We start from the raw sequence: 17,927 nt of genomic DNA on the forward strand, positions 1-17,927 counted from the left end.
GCCGTCGACGATTCAACTGTGTCTCGTCCTCCCAAGAGTTAAAGATGGGCGAGGAAAGCTACCGTCAAGTCCTTAATAGTGAGCGTGGGAAGATTCTCCCGGACTATCACCCTGTCGCAAAGACAGTTAATCGAGTGTTGCAACGACTGGTTCCACAAGCACCCATAGAGGGCGCCAACTGGAAAGTCCATGTTATCAAGGATGATAATATGGCCAACGCATTTGTACTTCCTGGGTACATTGATTCATCCAGTTAGATTTTTTTCTATTGCTAACGCTGAATTCTCTATAATCTACAGAGGCAAGGTTTTTGTTTATACTGGCATCTTGCCCATCTGTGAAGACGAAAATGGACTAGCTGCTGTCCTAGGACATGAGATTGCACATGTGGTAGCACACCACCCAGCTGAGAGAATGAGCAACAGTTTCATTACTATTGGAGCTGCATTTGCCGTCTCGCTTTTGTTCGATGTCTCGGGGCAGCTGTCTTCATTCTTGCTGAATCTTATGTGGAGCATGCCGAACTCACGGACTCAGGAGGCTAGTTACCCTCCACAGCTATTGGATGAAATTATTCTGACTGAAATAATAAATATAGGCTGAAGCGGACCAGATCGGACTGAGTATATTCTGCGATCAACGATAGTTCTTCACAGTGCTAACAAGATATTATAGTGATGATGTCCAAGGCTTGCTTCAAACCTGAGGCTGCTGTCAAGCTGTAGGTCTCCTTATCAGTCCTCATCCGTCAATGATTGTATGCTAATTCTATGCCAGCTGGAGTCGTATGCAAAAGCAAGAGAAAGGAGCCCCGCCACAATTTATGTCCACACATCCCTCGGTGAGTTTCTCAACTTCTTCTGAAGACAATAGTCCTTGACTTAATCATTACTCTTGCAGAGCTATAATCGCGAGGAGGCCATTCGCGGATGGTAAGAAGACAAGTCCACTGATTTCTACTTACATGTTGCTTACGTGTCGCAGGCTCGATCAAGCGGATTCCATATATGAAGACAGTGGATGCAGTTATGCTGGATCTTATAGTAAGTCTTCATTAATTTAATTTTCGTACTCACTACAATGAATACATACATTAACTCCAAGAATAGTACCTGGTTTCCACGATGCTTATCGATCAAACACTTCGAAATCGCATGAATGGTGAGATCTAGTTGGATAAAAGGGCACTTTTGTAAATTATTGAATATGAATATAAAATCCACTCTATTGTATTATAATAAAATCAAGTAATGATCAAAATTTCCTGAAATGTTGACTATAGTAAAAACCAACTGGTGGGTCTGCCTTCCCCTCCGTGCAAACGCAGCAAACACACTGTCCCCCCGTCGAGCTCCCAAAAATTCCCCGACACAACTGTGTCTATCAACTCTCTCCACAAACTTCATATCTAGTCGCATCTATCTCGGACGTGACCTTTGAAAATGTCGCTATCAATGCCAGGCCCTTCCCAGGCGGGTCTCTTCAAGCCTGGGTACCAGAGGTAAGATACAATCAAGAAAAAATAATGCCCGCGCCGCCGCAATTGCCCACCTCCTTATCTGTCCCGCCCACGAAGTCAAGGGCAGAAGAGAAGCGAACAGCTCGCTAAACAAACCCAATTGATTATAGCCACGACTCTGAAGATGGAGCTGTCATTCGTAACATCGAGGCCTGCCAGGCTATTTCGCAGACCGTCCAGACCTCCCTGGGCCCCTACGGCCGTAACAAGATCGTCATCAATCACCTACAGAAGATGATCTTGACCTCTGACGCTGCTACCATCCTACGTGAACTCGATGTTGTCCATCCTGCTGCTAAACTGCTTGTCATGGCTAGTCAGCAGCAGGATGCGGAGATGGGTGATGGAACGAACTTGGTTATTGTCCTTGCTGGCGAGTTGCTCAAGAAGGCCGAGGAGCTCATTCGGATGGGATTGAAGACCAGTGATATCGTTTCTGGTTATGAAAAGGCACAAAACTTTGCCTTGAAGGTTCTAGAGGGTATGTTCTTGTTCAAAGTGGCACTCTGCAATAATATTCATAGATACTAATTGATTTTACCTTTCGCGATATTAGACCTCGAGGTGGACAGACTGCATGACATACGCTCAGCGACAGAGCTCAGCAAGGCCCTTCGAACAGTCGTGGCTAGCAAGCAGTCCGGTACCGAGGAGACCCTGGCTGCTTTGGTTGCTGAGGCTGTCCTAGCCGTGCTGCCCAAGAACCCTGTCAACTTTAACGTGGATAACGTGCGCGTCGTTAAGATTATGGGTGGTAGCTTGGAACAGTCCAAGGTCATTAGGGGTATGGTGTTCGGACGCGAGCCGGATGGAATCATCAAGTCGGCACGCAAGGCCAAGGTCGGCGTATTCAGCTGCCCCATTGACACCTCACAGACCGAGACCAAGGGTACAGTTCTGCTGCACAATGCCAAGGAGATGGTAGACTTCACCAAGGGTGAGGAGGATCGTCTCGAGACCGCCATTAAAGAGTTGTACGACTCAGGTCTTCGTGTTGTCGTTGCCGGATCCACCGTGGGTGACCTGGCACTGCACTACCTTAATCGCTTCAACATCCTGGTTGTCAAGATTCTGTCCAAGTTCGAGCTTCGTCGTCTGTGCCGGGTGGTTGGTGCCACTCCTCTGGCTCGTCTTGGTGCCCCTATGCCTGATGAGATGGGATCCGTGGACATTGTTGAAACTACTGAAATTGGTGGTGACCGAGTTACCGTCTTCCGTCAAGAAGAAGCCAACGCAGTGACTCGCACAGCGACTATCGTACTGCGCGGTGCTACTCAGAACCACCTGGACGACATTGAGCGCGCCATTGACGATGGCGTGAATGTCGTAAAGGCCATCACCAAGGACCCACGTCTCGTTCCCGGTGCCGGTGCCACAGAGATCCAACTCGTGGAACGAATCTCCAACTTCGCCGATCGAACACCGGGTCTGCCTCAGCACGCGATCCGCAAGTACGCCGAGGCCTTCGAGGTTATCCCTCGCACCCTTGCTGATTCCGCCGGTCTCGATGCCACTGAGGTCTTGTCCCGCCTTTACACTGCACACCACCGCAACAGCAGCGCTGGCAAGTCCGCAGATGGAGTGGAGGCCAGCTCGTCCGAGGAGGAGGAGCCCTATTGGACCACTGGTGTGGATCTGGAGGCAAGTACGCCATCTGGCACATTGGATGCCGTTGAAGAGGGTATTCTCGACCTTATGGCCACCAAGAGCTCGGCCATCCGCCTGGCTAGCGAGTCCGCCCGCACTGTGCTTAGCGTCGATCAGATCATCGTCGCCAGACAAGCTGGTGGGCCCAAGCCGCCGGGACCTAACCCCAACTGGGACGAGGACTAAATGAAGAACTTGATACCTGAATGTTGAGGCGTGAGTTCCGTGAATTTTGGCTTCGATGCCGTCAAGACGGTCATAGATTTCCGTACGATATCACGAAAAAAAGTCGCCGAGTGTGTATAGCACAGCATGATAATAAACCATACATTATGGTCAACTCAACTATAGTGTTACCAAACCATTCCAAGGTTGACTGGTACACCTATCCTGTACACAGTAGATTGATATGTAGATAAAGTGACATAGAGAAGTCTATATCTACAGAATATCTAGGTACCTGAGAAGCCGCTTGCACAGCTCTATAAATTACAACGGATAGCATCGCATCTTCTTTGAAGAGAAACCCCCTTTCCGAGCGAGTTGACCAGAAAGGATGCTGGTCTGGTTCTATACTAACTTGAAGCATTGATTCCTACGATGGCTGACTAACCCTCATCACGTGATCCTTGGATTTTCCCGAAACTCTGCGTTTCTTTTTGCTCGCATCGCGGATGAGCTATCACCTTCCTCCTCCTTCACGTCTTATATTTAACTCCCTTTTTTCTTCTGAGCTCAGCATCTACCGTCTTCGCCATGTCTTTCCCTATTCAGACCGCAGTTCGCAGCTGTCGATACCTCTCCGGCTCTGTCCGCCCGTCCCTGCGCATTGCGACTACATATCTGCCTACAGCATGCACACCCACCAGTCGACGATGGGAGTCGACCGATGCTGCCACTGCTACCCCATCAAACCCCAAGATCACACAGATTGTCGACCAAATCAGCCAATTGACCCTGCTTGAGACCGCGGACCTTGTATCAAGCTTGAAGGTGCGTTGCTACTAGATCTATTGATTCGCCGATACACTCCTTCACAAATCGCCAATTGCTGTTTTCTTTGAACTGAATTTCGGAAGAAGTCTGTTAGTTTGCAAAATTCTAATATAATAATTGTTTAGACCCGCTTGAACATTCCCGATCTCCCCGTTGGTGGCTTCGCCATGGCCGCCGGCGGTGCTCCTGGTGCTGCTGCTGCTCCTGTCGAAGAAGAAGAGGCTGCCCCAGCTGCTGCTGAGAAGACTCTGTTCAACCTGAAGCTGGAGTCTTTCGAGGCCACCTCCAAGCCCAAGGTCATCAAGGAGATCAAGAACATGCTTGGTCTGTCGCTGGTGGACAGCAAAAAATTCGTGGAGTCTGTGCCAAAGGTCATGAAGGAGTCTGTTCCTAAGGAAGAGGCTGAGAAGATCGTCGAAACTCTCAAGGGTCTTGGTGCCAAGGTCGTCATGGAGTAAAGAATAAGAAAACAACTGGATACAAGAAATAACTCGGCGAGAAGCGAGAAATAGAATCGGGCGTCAAGCATTGTGTCTTCGCTTTCTCCCTTTTCTTGTCATTTCTTACAATTTGTCAAGATTATGAACCAAGTGGAGGAATTTCTTTTGGCTTCGAGGATATCCTTGAGCTTTGTATTAGCCGTGTGGAGGGCAAATGTACATTATACGCATTGTGTTATGGATCTTTCTGGTACAGAGGGATTGTTTTGTTTAATTGATGCATTGAGCATGTTTATTATAAAACAGACATCATTCCCGCTGTAACTTACATAGTAGATAGATTGTACGATGTTTTTACCCACAAGTTCGGATTTTTTTTTTGACCGCGCTACCGTTTTGCGGGTTCGCGGACTCTCGACTCTCGACCACAGCACCTTGCACTCCAATCTCCGATTCTCTCTGCATTGATGTCACGACCACAGGCTGCGCTGCAGAAATGGTTTCAGATCTCACAGTTTACACAAAATCCTGTTACTCTGAATCTATGCAAGATCACTTCCGCAAATCGCCATGCGACCCTCGTTGCGAAACGGTCATTCAACAACACACACGCCCTGTCTGCTAAGCAACTGCGAAAATCACCAACTTGGGGGAATGGACCAACTCGTCGGAGACGATTGAAATTAGACCAGAGTGGCATCCTTCTGCAATCGCTCGATTTTCGTGAACCCGTTGAAGTGCGACTGGAAAGGCATGAAACGGAGTCTATTTATCAACACCAAAGTGCCATCGACAATGACATATTGCCTAAGAGGCTCAGTTATCGGACATTCAAAGATGTGGGCGCAAAGCTGATCACGGCAGCATGGACGTTGAAGCCAGAAGCGTCAATCATTCGCTCGATCTCTTCTGGTAAGCTCCTGAATACACGTTTTTTTTTTTTGTATTGGGAATTGACTTGGAAGCCAGTCGTAACTAATTTTGACCCCTTCCATAGATGTCGAGACTATTTTTCATATTGGATCTATCATAAGCCGGGAGGATAATGACCTCCGACAGTGGGTTCACACTGCATGTGCACTTGCAAGATCGCCTAGTGCAGTGTGCATGTTGAGCTCCAACATGATGAAGGATAATTTGCCTTTACATGCAACTATATTTCCGGAGCTTGAAAGGCTCGCGGAAGAAGGATATCCTCCTGCCATGTGTTTGCGAGCGAAAATGCATGTCAACGCACGCCAATTTGAAGAGGCCGGTCTCATTCTGGAAAAAGGTGTGCTTCCATTTCTTCATCCGTCATCCCGGCGGCCTCCACCCCATCGCGACCTTACATTCAACAATTTGTTCGAATCCCCATGGAGGTTATATGGATTGTCTCAAGCGTCATTTGCCGAGACGGTCAAGTCGACAGAGCTTCGTGATCAGTTGCATAAGAAGGGTGACGATGCAACCATAATTGCTGCAATGAAATATAATGATCCAGAGGCCTTGGTAGAATACGCATCTCTCATGCTGAACGAGAACAACCTGGATGCTTACGAGGAGGCCATGGCCAAGGCAGCAGCAGCTGGTAGCAGTGAAGCTTGTCTTTTTCTCGCAAATTTCTACTATTACACATTTCACGGTAAATATCCCGTCCGTGGCGAGCGAGACTCAACCCACACACCTACATCTTCAACCAATGAACCAAAATCGCCTGTCAATGCCATACTGAAATATATCTCATCATATTTCAGACGGTACTATCCGCGTGAGAAATACCGAGATCTTGCGTATGATTGGTATTACTTAGCCAACTTGCGTGGTGAGCCTGTTGCCGTTTTTATGTGTGCACTTATGAAACGTGAAGATGGACACCATGTTGACGGCCGACTATTCTTGGAGTATACATCGAGACAACATAAGAAAGACAAGCAATTGGACGAGACACTGCTCAGAATGGAAGATTTGAAATTGAACTGGTTTAATAAGGAGTATACTCCTAAACTTCCTAAGGGTTTGCTAACACTGCGGTAGAGGGAACAGGATGTGGTACTTGAACATACATGGATATAGCTGAACAACAACAATGTACATTACTGTTTTCTCTTATAATACCTTGGGATCCATTTCAATTTGAAAGCCTAAATTGATGTGCTCGAAGATGAAGTGACAAGTCCAAATATTGATGAAAGGACCTTCCAGACAATAGCTTTTGACATGATATTGGGAACTAGATTTAGTTTCAGTACACTACCTTTGAATTTTCTTGCCTTACCACCTAAAGATGTGACGAAATCTACTGAGGTATGCTCGATCTCCTAACAAAAGATAGTATAGCTTATTGTTAGCTTTATATTGGGCTTGCCACTCTATTACGCCGATTTGACTGGGCACTTCACAACACGGATGGGACCAATGGGAGCGTCGTGCGAGATTACTTTAATGGACAGATAATCTTTGGGCATAGCTCCGTATATGTCAAGGTCATTCAATTGGAACGAGCAGCTAAGGTTTGTGGTTACGGTTAAACATGATGCCTCATTAGGAGCGTGATAGTAGACTCAGATCTCAAGAAGACAAAATCAATCAATTCATGCTTGGTCATGATTCACGGTTACGTGTTAGTTATATAAATCATCGTAGTATTTTCATAACAAATACTAAAATCATCAGAGAAAGTACAAAGAGAAACACCATCCCACCAATCACCCAAAAAAAACACAGGATAAGTGCATGAATGGAAGAGAAACAAAACGTACAATCCAAGAAACAACACCATAAACGTAAGTTCCCCGTATCATGAATACAGAATCATGGTGGAAATAATAGTGGTATCATAGGGAGAGGAAAACATGGAGAAAATATAAAAGTCATCAAGTCAAATCCATATATATATATATATATATATATATATAGACCAAAATATGTGAAAACCCATAAGTAAAAGGGAGGGATTAAATGTTTGCAAAGATCAAATGTTCATCATGGAAAATGATTAAATCGTTCATTCTTCGGTCAGTGCATCATCACCCATTTCGCGCCAATCTTTGGATCGGTCTGTTAAGCGGCGGATACCACTTATTCTTTGTGCCCAGTGTGCTTCTGAGGGGGTGCGGTAGGTGAAGCCTCGCTGGGATGAGATGACACCAATGCTTTGGAGGACAGCTTTGCGGGAGTCACGGCTGAATACTGCCGGGTGATTGATCCACTCCAATGCTGAATCCAGGTCTGCATTGAGGGCTGTCATTGTATGATTGTCAATAGCAGCGGCTGGGGAGATAGTCGGGGTCTCAGAGACTGTGGAGGCATGACCGTCACCGTAGATTGAAGACTTTGGAGAGTTTGAGCTCGGAGTATCACCCCTGCCTGAGTCACTTGTACCGGAAGCACGTGGAGCAGCAGCTGGAGGCAGTGGTGGTAAACCACCCTTGCCGAGGCCCTTGAGAATACTCCTAGTCTCATTCAGTAAGTGCTCTCCACGATCATGTTGGCCCCGCGAGACAAGGGTAAGTGCTCGAGTCAACATGTCGGAGGTAAGCAGCTCCATGCGGCGCTGTACAATGGAAGGGTGAGGGGGAATTTGCGGAGACATTGACTGCTGACTCTTGGCCTTGGGGTTTGGTGGGAGCATGGTAATAGCGAGGAGAGAGGGACGAGGCGAATGAGTCAAGTGGCCTTCACGAAGAAGGTCACCGTAGGTCAAGTCGGCTTGTATCAACGGAACTTCTTCAACGCTGACGACTCGGGGCTCATCACCGTCAGCTCCACCACCCAGAGCCTCTAATCCAGAAACAAGGCTCTCCCATGCGTCTTGGGGCATGTTCTCCTGAGTGGCGTTGTCTGGCTCGATCACCAGCTGAACTAGAACGTCACGCTTGTCACCGAATCGCAGATCACCCAAAGCAGCTTCGGCATCCTTGCCAGTTGCTCGCTTAGTAGTTTGAAGGGCACCGCTAATCTTGACAAATTTGGCGGGGGATCCTTCTGGTAACCGGAGCTTCAATTTAACGTTTTGGTGAGATGTTGTTTGCAATGCACCCAAACAACCAGCAACGCATTCACGAAGCATCATCCAGTCCTTCACGTACAAGTAAGATCCCTTGGTCCGTGTCGACAATTCAATAATTGTATCCGGTTTATGTGTGAGACCAAGCCCAAAAGAGTGGATGCTGACCTTGGCAGCCTCGGCACGAGACACGACGAAATCGACACTTTCTGGGTCGGAAGTAGATGAATCGCTGATCAAAAGAATTGTGGACACAGGGTTGTTGAACTTGCGCTGCATCAGGAGATCCATGGCCACATTTGCACCCTCAACCACATCAGCCCGAAGGCTTTTCTGACCAACGGGGCGAATAGAATCAAGGACCTTGTTCCATCCGCTCCACTTCTTAGTGGTCATGCCCACTAAAGGCACCCCTCCACCACTTGAGCCAAACGTTACCAAACCCATGCGGTCCCGAGGGCCTAGATTTTGTACCAGGAACTTGAGGGCATCGCGCAGAAGGGTAATTTTAAGACCTTGCATGGACGAAGAAACGGGGATCACAACGACAACATCGATAGGAATGTGGAAAGACTGGATTTGAGGAGCCTCCGAATCCGGTATAGTGTAATCAGTGATGGCAGATTTGCTGGACTTGGCTGCACCGTAAGAAGAATTGGTAGAAGATTGTCGTTGAATTCGGCCGGTCCGGTAGTCGTCCTCTTCAGCCGAAGTATCAAACTCAAAATCACTCTGGCGCGACAGATTCTCCGCCACATGCAGATCCAGTAAAGCACGGCGCCAGATGTTGAGCTGGCTGCGTGACTTGAAGCGTAAGAAAAAGCAGGGCAACTCGGTTACAGTCAAGTTCAACGAAAGAATTGGCTCTTCCACGCCAGCTTCGAGGGACTTCAAATGCTTCCTGATTAGGATAGAGCCCTTGAGCGTGCAACGGGGCTTTCGTTTGCCCATCTCATTGTAAGAGACCTTCTTTTCTTTGACGCAAATAAGCATCTCAGCAAACAAATAACATTCCAACTCTTGCCATGACTCCCGATCCTTGCCAACACGCATTTGGCCATGCAATCGCAGCTTGCCAAATCGTGAGAATTCAAGTCCATGCCAGTTGTCCACTCGGTTCTTCAACTCCTCGGCAATCTCATCCATGTTCTCTGTTGGCTCATACTGGGGAGACCGAGCATCCTGTGAGCCTCCAAACCGCGCAGAATATGGCTCATCCGGCTGCGATTGACCTGGAGGATTTTGAAGATCATCTGCATCGGGAAGCCAGTTGCCCTCCGGCACCTCAACCGTGATCAGACAGGTGAGTGATTGTTGGTGACGGGATCGGTTCATAGTTGGGAATTCACTTCGCACGGTCACAATCGGAGCAGGAATCGGGTTTTTGATCACCCCAGGGCGGGGACTCAAGTCAGATTCCATTGCTTGCACATCATAATCGTGGCGTCGTCCAGTGCTGATATGCTGTCCGTCATGGTAATCACCTGAGGAGCCGGCTGCACTTCCGTTCCGTGAATGAGGTTGGCGGGGCTGTGAATTGATGGTCAGGGGTTCAACACGTTCCCGCTCCCGCTGGTTGGCATCAAGACTTTGTTGTTCGAATTGATGAGCATCATCTCGGTTGCTGTTGTTACTACTGTTATTGTTGGTATACCGATTACTGGCATCACTTGGCTTTCGGACGGATGGAGGTGGCTGTTCCCATGGAGTTGCCGGGGTTGTTAAGACACTCCGCATTGTGGCAGTATCGCTCATCGTCGTCACCGAGCGGACAATATTACTAATTTTCTCTAGAAAACAATTAGCCCTAACTTCATTAAATTTGAAGAAGTATAAATATCGAAAACAAAAGGAGAAAACGAACCCATATCCAAGACATTTCCACCACGACTAGTGTCCAGGGCCAGCGGCGCATTGCAGGTCGGACAGTATTCCGATTCATATTCTCGGATAAATTCATAGAAACATGCTTCGTGGGACACATGGCTACATGCAAGCTGCAGAACACGTTCACCTCGCAGGATATGTTCTAGCGGCTCCTCGCAGACGGCACATTCACTGCCGATAAACGTCCTCTCCCTCCGAGTACGGGTACGATCAACCTCCATGGGGCCCATATGTCTGCTTGATCTTGAATTGAAGGAGACAAGTGACCGCTGGGAGTGAAGCGGTTGGAGAGCTTCTGATTCGGGGTAGATGGAATCGGGTCGATGTGAACTATCTATGGTAGATGCTCTTGGTCGGGTCAAAGTTGTTGTACTGCCAAAGTTGTCCTCCCTGTGGTCTGGCTTACCACGTCTAGATCGAAAGGGACGAAAGCCAGAACGTGAAGGAGTATCAGATAGTTGTGATTGGGAATCTGATCAACCAGAAGGAGATTAGCGGGGGGCCAAACGTTTCAAGGCTGGCATGAAAGAGATTCCATACTGCCAATATACAAAATAAAGAATGGGGTCCAAAATGGGAAATGGAAAGTATGAAGATCAGGGGGAAAAGAGGAAGGGGAATATTGGAAATAAAATGGTGCGATGAACAATGATGCGATGAACAATGATGCGACAGGTCTCGGTTTCAAGCAGAGCAGGCGAGACTAATGAGACTTACCAGGATCAAATGCTTTCTTCTTCGAACGACCTAGGAAGCCTATGTCAGGAAGACGAAGTGAATCATCCCTAGCAGCATTCGTGGGAGAAGGTCGTTTCCACATAGAGGAAACCGAGAAAGTTCAATCGGGGTGGGGGAGACGGATTAGATGGGGGAAAGAGTAGCAAAAAACAGAAAAATAAGCCCCCGAAAGTATAAAATAGGAATAAAATAATAAGAAATAAAATAAATAAAAAGAATAAATTACTAGCGTTAAAGGTAGTAGAGAGAGAAGGGAGAAAGGGAAGGAGAGGGGCGAAAGATGGCACTATCGTAAAAAGGTTAGACTCTATACTAAGTATACTTGCCAAAAAAAAAAGTAGAATTGGCTTTGCCACTAAATAGAAAAGGGAAATTAACGAAATCAAAGAGAGTGAACACATCTGAAGAAATAAGAGATCGGGTCCACTTGAGAATACCAAACTGGTTATCGAATGATCGAGCCATGGATGACATATGTCTATCCGTGGGTCTGGGATCCCTTTTTTTGTATCCTCTTTTTATTCTTCCCCTGAAACATGAGAATTGAAAAAAAGAAAGGAAATGAAAAAACGTGGCACAATGACAGCTTGAATGATCCGATATCCGCACTATCCCTGCTTTCCATTGGTATAGCATCAAGACTTATATCTATAAACTATACAAATTATATTTCTAGGTTTTTACCCAAACCTAGCTTTCAAGGCTATTCAAGTAGATGAACTACATATTGGGCCCGCCCCTTTTTTTTTTTTTTTTTTTTTTTTTCCCTCTTGGGGTTCAATGGGGCGATACCAGAAATGCTCTTGATCGGCTTTTGGCCATAAACTGGAACTACTTGGTGGCGCTCCAAGCCCTTGGGACTAAGGTACAGATCCATCATCCATATCTTGGAAGACATCGGTAATTATGGAGTACTCCGTAAACAGATCTAGATTCGGGGTTCTTTATTCTACCCAAGTATTCCTTCCAACCTGGGAAGTTGGAACTCATAGATCTATAACCATTGAAGTATACACCGATGATATAAGCAATAATTTCCGAATAGACTTGATCATATCAGCCAACGTTTCCTGTTATTGGAAAACTGGATATTCAAGTCCCGCCTTTCTTTGTTTTGTCAAAGCCTTGTTGTGCCCATTGATAAAGTAAAATACAACCGAGTGGGTAATACAACCGAGTGGGTAATCCCGTAAATTTTACGCGTCACTTACATGTTTCCTTTTTCAACCGCCATGCCAACAACAGTTTCTCAGAAAGCTCAAAAACGGGTTGATCAGGAGGGGAAGATCTTCTTAGCTATCAAAGCTACTCGGAATGGCGAAACTCAATATTTACCAAGATGCGCTTACGTTTGATGTCACTCTTTCAGTCCTTTAACGCTGTACTTCTGGTGTCAAACATTGCTCTGAAAAACGCACAAATGGTCGTAAATTGACTAGAACTGAAGAGAAACACTATCTAGTTGGATTCTCTCTTTAGATAACTGTAGAGCTGCTCCTAGCCATTCTGATGTCGGTACTATTGCTAATTTACTACTTGCTGATCATGGAACCAACCTACAAAGTACATATGGGCGACATTGGATCGGAAATTTCAAAAACACTGATTCGCTATTCAAGATATTAGTATTTTCAATTGGGCAAAATAAGAAGATCTTATCATTATTCACGAATGGTTTAGCTTTAACTCTGTACCTAATCTTTCAAAGGTCTGGTTTCATGAAGATCTATAGATTCCAGAAGACTAGCGATTTAAAGTTAGTCCAAATAGCAAGACGTTAGACGAAATAGGGCTTCAACGGCTACAAAAGTTCTTATTCCTGCTACTAATTGTTTATAAAACAGGAAAATATTGTCTTTTGGTCTTGAATGGTTATAGGAGCCATCTTATACCTAAATTTGATCAAATTTACATACCAATATATTCATCCCATCTTTGAAAACCGTTGGATATAGGCTATTTTGCGTTCCTAAAACGATAATATTCTCGCCTAATCAATTAGAAAATGGCGCTTGATTCGGCAGTATCAAAAAAAGCATATTTTCTTGAAATCTACCTTGTCGCGCACATAAAAGCTATTAGATCTGCTTCCAGCATCTTCACCTTCTAGAATTCATTTTTTGATCCCAATCGAGTGCTCTTAACGCTTAATATATTTTATTGCATACGCCATCACTACTAGAAAACAATTTAAGTCAAGATTATACACTAAAAACACCGAAAACATCGAAGTATCTACGCCGACAACATAATTATGTCGTACAGTTTCGCGAAGCCCTTCTACCCCAAGAGCTTTTGTCACGGATTAATCGCCGGACAAAAACTGATATTCAGATTGATGTTTAGTGTAGGATCGGATTAATATATTAGTGGAGTTTGCGCATGTTATTCTGAGAGGAAGAACATAATGGTCTTTTGGACTACGTGCAGGAAGCGAGCGCAAGCGTTCTTCTTAACAGCTTTAGAGCAAATTATAAGGGTGCAAATTCTCCATTAACTTATTACCAAGATATTGCTATTCTCCGCCAGGAAAACAAAGCTATTCACGCATTAAATAAAACCACATTAGAAAAGAGAACATCCAAATCACCAGATGGCTATTCAAGGTGATTTAAAATCCTTGAAAGCTTGATGGCTTCTAGAGACTTCGATAGATACTCTAGAAGCCAATAACACTCAATTTGGCCACCAAAGTCAATCTCATTCCTGACGTCACCAACGTCTATCCAGATATAGTATCTGCAGATAGACTGGTCATAGAAGAGACAGATTTCATAGTTTTTTTTATTGGTTTCATTACAATTTGATGAAGCTTTGGTATAAGATAGAATGTTCCGAAATAAAAAGTGGGTCAAATTACCCACTCGTATGTACTTGGTATGTATTTTACTTTAATTATCAGATAATTATTGGCCATCTCAAATTGTTAGTTATCGAAACCTTGGAACTTGTAAGTGGGTTGTATCATAATACATACTCCGGTTATCCGTCTATACTCCGACTCGATCGTCTCTCATATGCACCAGATTGAATACCTCCGTGTTTCAGCCCCCTAGACCCCTGAGGTCCACAGTGGACGCTTGTCCCTTGTCGGAATTTGACAGGTGTGGTCCACGGTCTCTGGGGACAACTCGTGCTCCGTGTTTGTGGTTAAAGTTTTATACCTTGAAGTCGAAGTATGAAGAATTCACATCTGAGCATTTATCATGGATTCTGTATTGACTCTAATTTTGTAAGGCTGTAACTACCTCAATATTTAAATATATTTACCTAGTGACTAGGTGCATATATGTAATGAATGACTCATTTATCGCATGTAATGAAACGTAAGGTTACAACTATTGATGCAGCTTATCCTAGACTATCAGAAGAGTTATCTATTACGATGTACCTAGGATGACAGGCACTGGGATTGTACTTACCTAAGTAGATTGAACCGTGGCATAAATATCAAAATGGTTAAGATCATTGAATCAAAAGTGCTTGGAAGCCTGACAAGCCCGAGTCATGGACATAATATATGATTTTGGCATCAGTTGATGGAATATGAAAGAGGAGAAGTCCAGATAAGTCCAGACTCCAATTTGACAGTGGAGTTAGTCCAAGTGCATCCATCTGTGGAGACTTCTACCGAAACGTTTCACTCTATTTTCTTCATCTTCATTTTCATTTCTTCGAAGCTCTGGACTTGAATCTCCTTCAGCCCCATTCTGTATCAACCTGTGTCTCTGATGTTACTCGTATTGTACTCCATACTGCTCTAATTTAATAAACTAAAGGTACACGCCATGTCTCCGCAAAATATGGAGCATTACGGGGAGTCACGGAACTAGGTATACACTCAGACCCCTTTATTAGAGTAGAGGCCTGGAGAGTACGCCTGGCTGAAAAAATACCGGTGCAGATTAATATCCTACGTATCTAAGTTCTTGCAATTGCCTAGTGAGGCTTGAAGATGTCAGACATTGAGGTAGGAAAACGAGAGTGATATGAGAGAAATAGAACCTTGGAATTTGAAAGATCAGATAATTCAAGACATCCAGTTATGATCGGTCTTTGCCTTCCAAGTTTTCTATTCAGTTCCGATTTGGAGGGGTAGCTCAAGATCTGTTGTACATATGTACTCCGTACTCCGTGCTGTGTCTAATAAAGCGGTCATCTAGAGTGCCCAGGTGACATTATTACCCAATGACATCCGCCAAGTACCTAGGTACCCGCTGGGTACCTCTCCCAGCTTTATAGTGGAGTATCTGTGCATTGAGAAACACCCTGCCTACCACGATTCCAGCCTCCAGCCAACTAGCTAATCGGACTGGTCTGGATCAATACCAGATATATCGGACGACAAATAGAAGGGTTGGACTCCACTTCTGACCATTGACAAGCTCTCCCAGACTTTCAAATTAGAGCAATGGCCAGAATGTTCAATGAGCCCTGTTGATATGGTTCATCGAAATGGTTCATCGGGCAACCAATCCTATGACATAATACTTTGTCCAAAACCTACTGAGTAAATTGCTTTCCACGCAATAACTCTCTACGGTGGCCCTATCCCACTTATTTTTTAGGCACAGTTTCTTTGTACCTCATCTATACTACATATACTTGTAGGGTTTGGTCTGTTTGCAACTGGGTTTACACCGGCAGCACCCGAACGGGAAGGCTTAAGTAATCGGGAAAGTTTGTTCCCAACATCCTCTGGACTGGGAAAGCTTCGACAACCAGACCTCTCCCCTCCATACTCAACTCTCAATTGGGCTTCTTCTGCAATCATGTTCTTCCGCGTTGCAGCTCGCCAGGCTGCGCCTCTGCGCCGCCAGGCCTTTGCCCCTGTTGTCCGCCGTTCTGTGACTACCGACGCCGCGTCGTCGCACGCCGAGAACATCCCGCAGGTTTGTTGAGACCCCGTCCGGAAAACTTGAAAAAGCTGTTCAAGGCTCGCCGGACCTTAATGCTGATGTGAACGACTTGCGCTGCTACAGGAAGATGACAAGCCCTTCACCGTTCACCTCTCCGATGAGAGCTTCGAGACCTACGAGCTCGACCCTCCCCCATACACCCTGGAAACCACTAAGGCCGAGTTGAAGCAGATGTACCGCGACATGGTCACAATTAGGTATGCTCTCCCTTTCTTCCCCTCTTGACTCTTTTGAAAAAGCTCTAACCATTGAAATTCGCGTTCAATTATAGACGTATGGAGTTGGCTGCCGATCGTCTGTACAAGGAGAAGAAGATTCGTGGTTTCTGCCATCTGTCTGTTGGTCAGGAAGCTGTCGCAGTCGGTATCGAGCATGCTATCAACCGCAAGGACAATGTTATCACCTCTTACCGTTGCCACGGTTTCGCCTTGATGCGCGGTGCTACCGTCAAGTCCATCATTGGTGAGCTGCTCGGCCGCCGTGAAGGTATCGCCTACGGAAAGGGTGGTTCTATGCACATGTTCGCCGAGGGCTTCTTTGGTGGTAACGGTATTGTCGGTGCTCAGGTACCCGTCGGTGCTGGTCTGGCTTTTGCCCAGCAATACAACGAGGAGCCCCAGACCAGCATCGTCCTTTACGGTGACGGTGCCTCCAACCAGGGTCAAGTCTTCGAGGCTTTCAACATGGCCAAGCTGTGGAACCTCCCTGTCCTATTTGGTTGTGAGAGTATGTTTTAACCAATTCATCGGTGTTTTAATGAACTACGAGAAATCTAACACTTCCTCCAGACAACAAGTACGGTATGGGTACATCCGCCGCCCGCTCCTCCGCCCTGACCGAGTACTACAAGCGTGGTCAGTACATCCCTGGTCTCAAGGTCAACGGCATGGACGTCTTGGCCACCAAGGCCGCCGTCCAGTACAGCAAGGACTACACTGTCTCTGGCAAGGGTCCCCTTGTCCTCGAGTACGTCACCTACCGTTACGGCGGTCACTCCATGTCCGACCCTGGTACCACCTACCGTAGCCGTGAGGAGATCCAGCGCATGCGTAGCACCAACGACCCTATCGCCGGACTCAAGCAGAAGATCCTCGAGTGGGGTGTCACCTCCGATGAGGAGCTCAAGACCATTGACAGGGAGGCTCGCGCCGCCGTCGACGCCGAGGTCGTCGAGGCCGAGCAAATGGATGCTCCCGACAACACCAACCGTATCCTCTACGAGGACATCTACGTCCGTGGATCCGAGCCCAAGTGGATGCGTGGCCGTACCGTCGACGAGACTTTCTACTACTAGACTTCTTAATGGAAAGAATTTTGCGTGACCGGTCATATAACATCATTTAAGCCTTGAAGTTTTGGGCCTTGGGGCTATAGGGAGACCGGTCTTTGTTTCCAAATTGAGGTGTCCTTTCCTCGCGAGAGTGAGAGAAAGAGAGAGATGAGATACCTCGCACATCTTGGTTCTCTATCATTATTTCTGTAATTTAGCCGATGACTGCTCTTTCTTGTGTTTGTACCTGTTTTTTTCTAGAGTAGAGCAAATTGTGATCATCCTCGATTTGGATTTTACTCTTTTTTTTTTACATTCATAGCATTAGACGACTTGAATTGTCCCCCGATCTCTCGGAGATATTGCCGTGAAGAATCGAGTCTATGGAGTAGGAAAAGCTGGGCAATCCGGCTGTTATAAAGTTTAAGAACATCTAAAAACTATTTTACTTGAAAACCAATCAAAATCTTGTGATTATTGTATTCACGTCTTATGCATATGGGGGGTATCATAACATATAATA

General features: G+C 46.0%; 5 protein-coding genes across 5 annotated transcripts; 4 read left to right on the plus strand and 1 right to left on the minus strand.

Moving 5' to 3' along the window:
- Positions 1-44: 44 nt before the first annotated feature.
- N7495_004531 (chaperonin-containing T-complex subunit CCT8) lies at positions 45-3,352 on the plus strand (the record flags this gene model as incomplete). The annotated part of the gene is made up of 9 exons (XM_057207182.1): positions 45-235; positions 300-544; positions 676-721; positions 778-841; positions 901-932; positions 985-1,043; positions 1,462-1,501; positions 1,630-2,000; positions 2,076-3,352. The coding sequence occupies 9 exons, from the start codon at positions 45-47 to the stop codon at positions 3,350-3,352; spliced, it is 2,325 nt and encodes a 774-aa protein (XP_057064862.1).
- A 570-nt stretch (positions 3,353-3,922) lies between these two features.
- N7495_004532 (mitochondrial 54S ribosomal protein bL12m) lies at positions 3,923-4,620 on the plus strand (the record flags this gene model as incomplete). Its single annotated transcript, XM_057207183.1, has 2 exons — positions 3,923-4,159; positions 4,288-4,620. The coding sequence occupies 2 exons, from the start codon at positions 3,923-3,925 to the stop codon at positions 4,618-4,620; spliced, it is 570 nt and encodes a 189-aa protein (XP_057064863.1).
- Positions 4,621-5,069: 449 nt separating this feature from the next.
- On the plus strand, positions 5,070-6,618 carry N7495_004533 (uncharacterized protein; the record flags this gene model as incomplete). The annotated part of the gene is made up of 2 exons (XM_057207184.1): positions 5,070-5,514; positions 5,600-6,618. The coding sequence occupies 2 exons, from the start codon at positions 5,070-5,072 to the stop codon at positions 6,616-6,618; spliced, it is 1,464 nt and encodes a 487-aa protein (XP_057064864.1).
- A 970-nt stretch (positions 6,619-7,588) lies between these two features.
- On the minus strand, positions 7,589-11,297 carry N7495_004534 (vWFA and PH domain-containing RING finger protein; the record flags this gene model as incomplete). The annotated part of the gene is made up of 3 exons (XM_057207185.1): positions 7,589-10,380; positions 10,455-10,949; positions 11,195-11,297. The coding sequence occupies 3 exons, from the start codon at positions 11,295-11,297 to the stop codon at positions 7,589-7,591; spliced, it is 3,390 nt and encodes a 1,129-aa protein (XP_057064865.1).
- Positions 11,298-15,987: 4,690 nt separating this feature from the next.
- Positions 15,988-17,428, plus strand: N7495_004535 (pyruvate dehydrogenase (acetyl-transferring) subunit E1 alpha; the record flags this gene model as incomplete). Its single annotated transcript, XM_057207186.1, has 4 exons — positions 15,988-16,107; positions 16,198-16,331; positions 16,406-16,860; positions 16,923-17,428. The coding sequence occupies 4 exons, from the start codon at positions 15,988-15,990 to the stop codon at positions 17,426-17,428; spliced, it is 1,215 nt and encodes a 404-aa protein (XP_057064866.1).
- Positions 17,429-17,927: the final 499 nt, after the last annotated feature.

Source organism: Penicillium taxi (genome assembly GCF_028828555.1).
Source record: "Penicillium taxi strain IBT 34144 chromosome Unknown utg000003l_segment0_segment0, whole genome shotgun sequence".
NCBI lineage: Eukaryota > Fungi > Ascomycota > Eurotiomycetes > Eurotiales > Aspergillaceae > Penicillium > Penicillium taxi.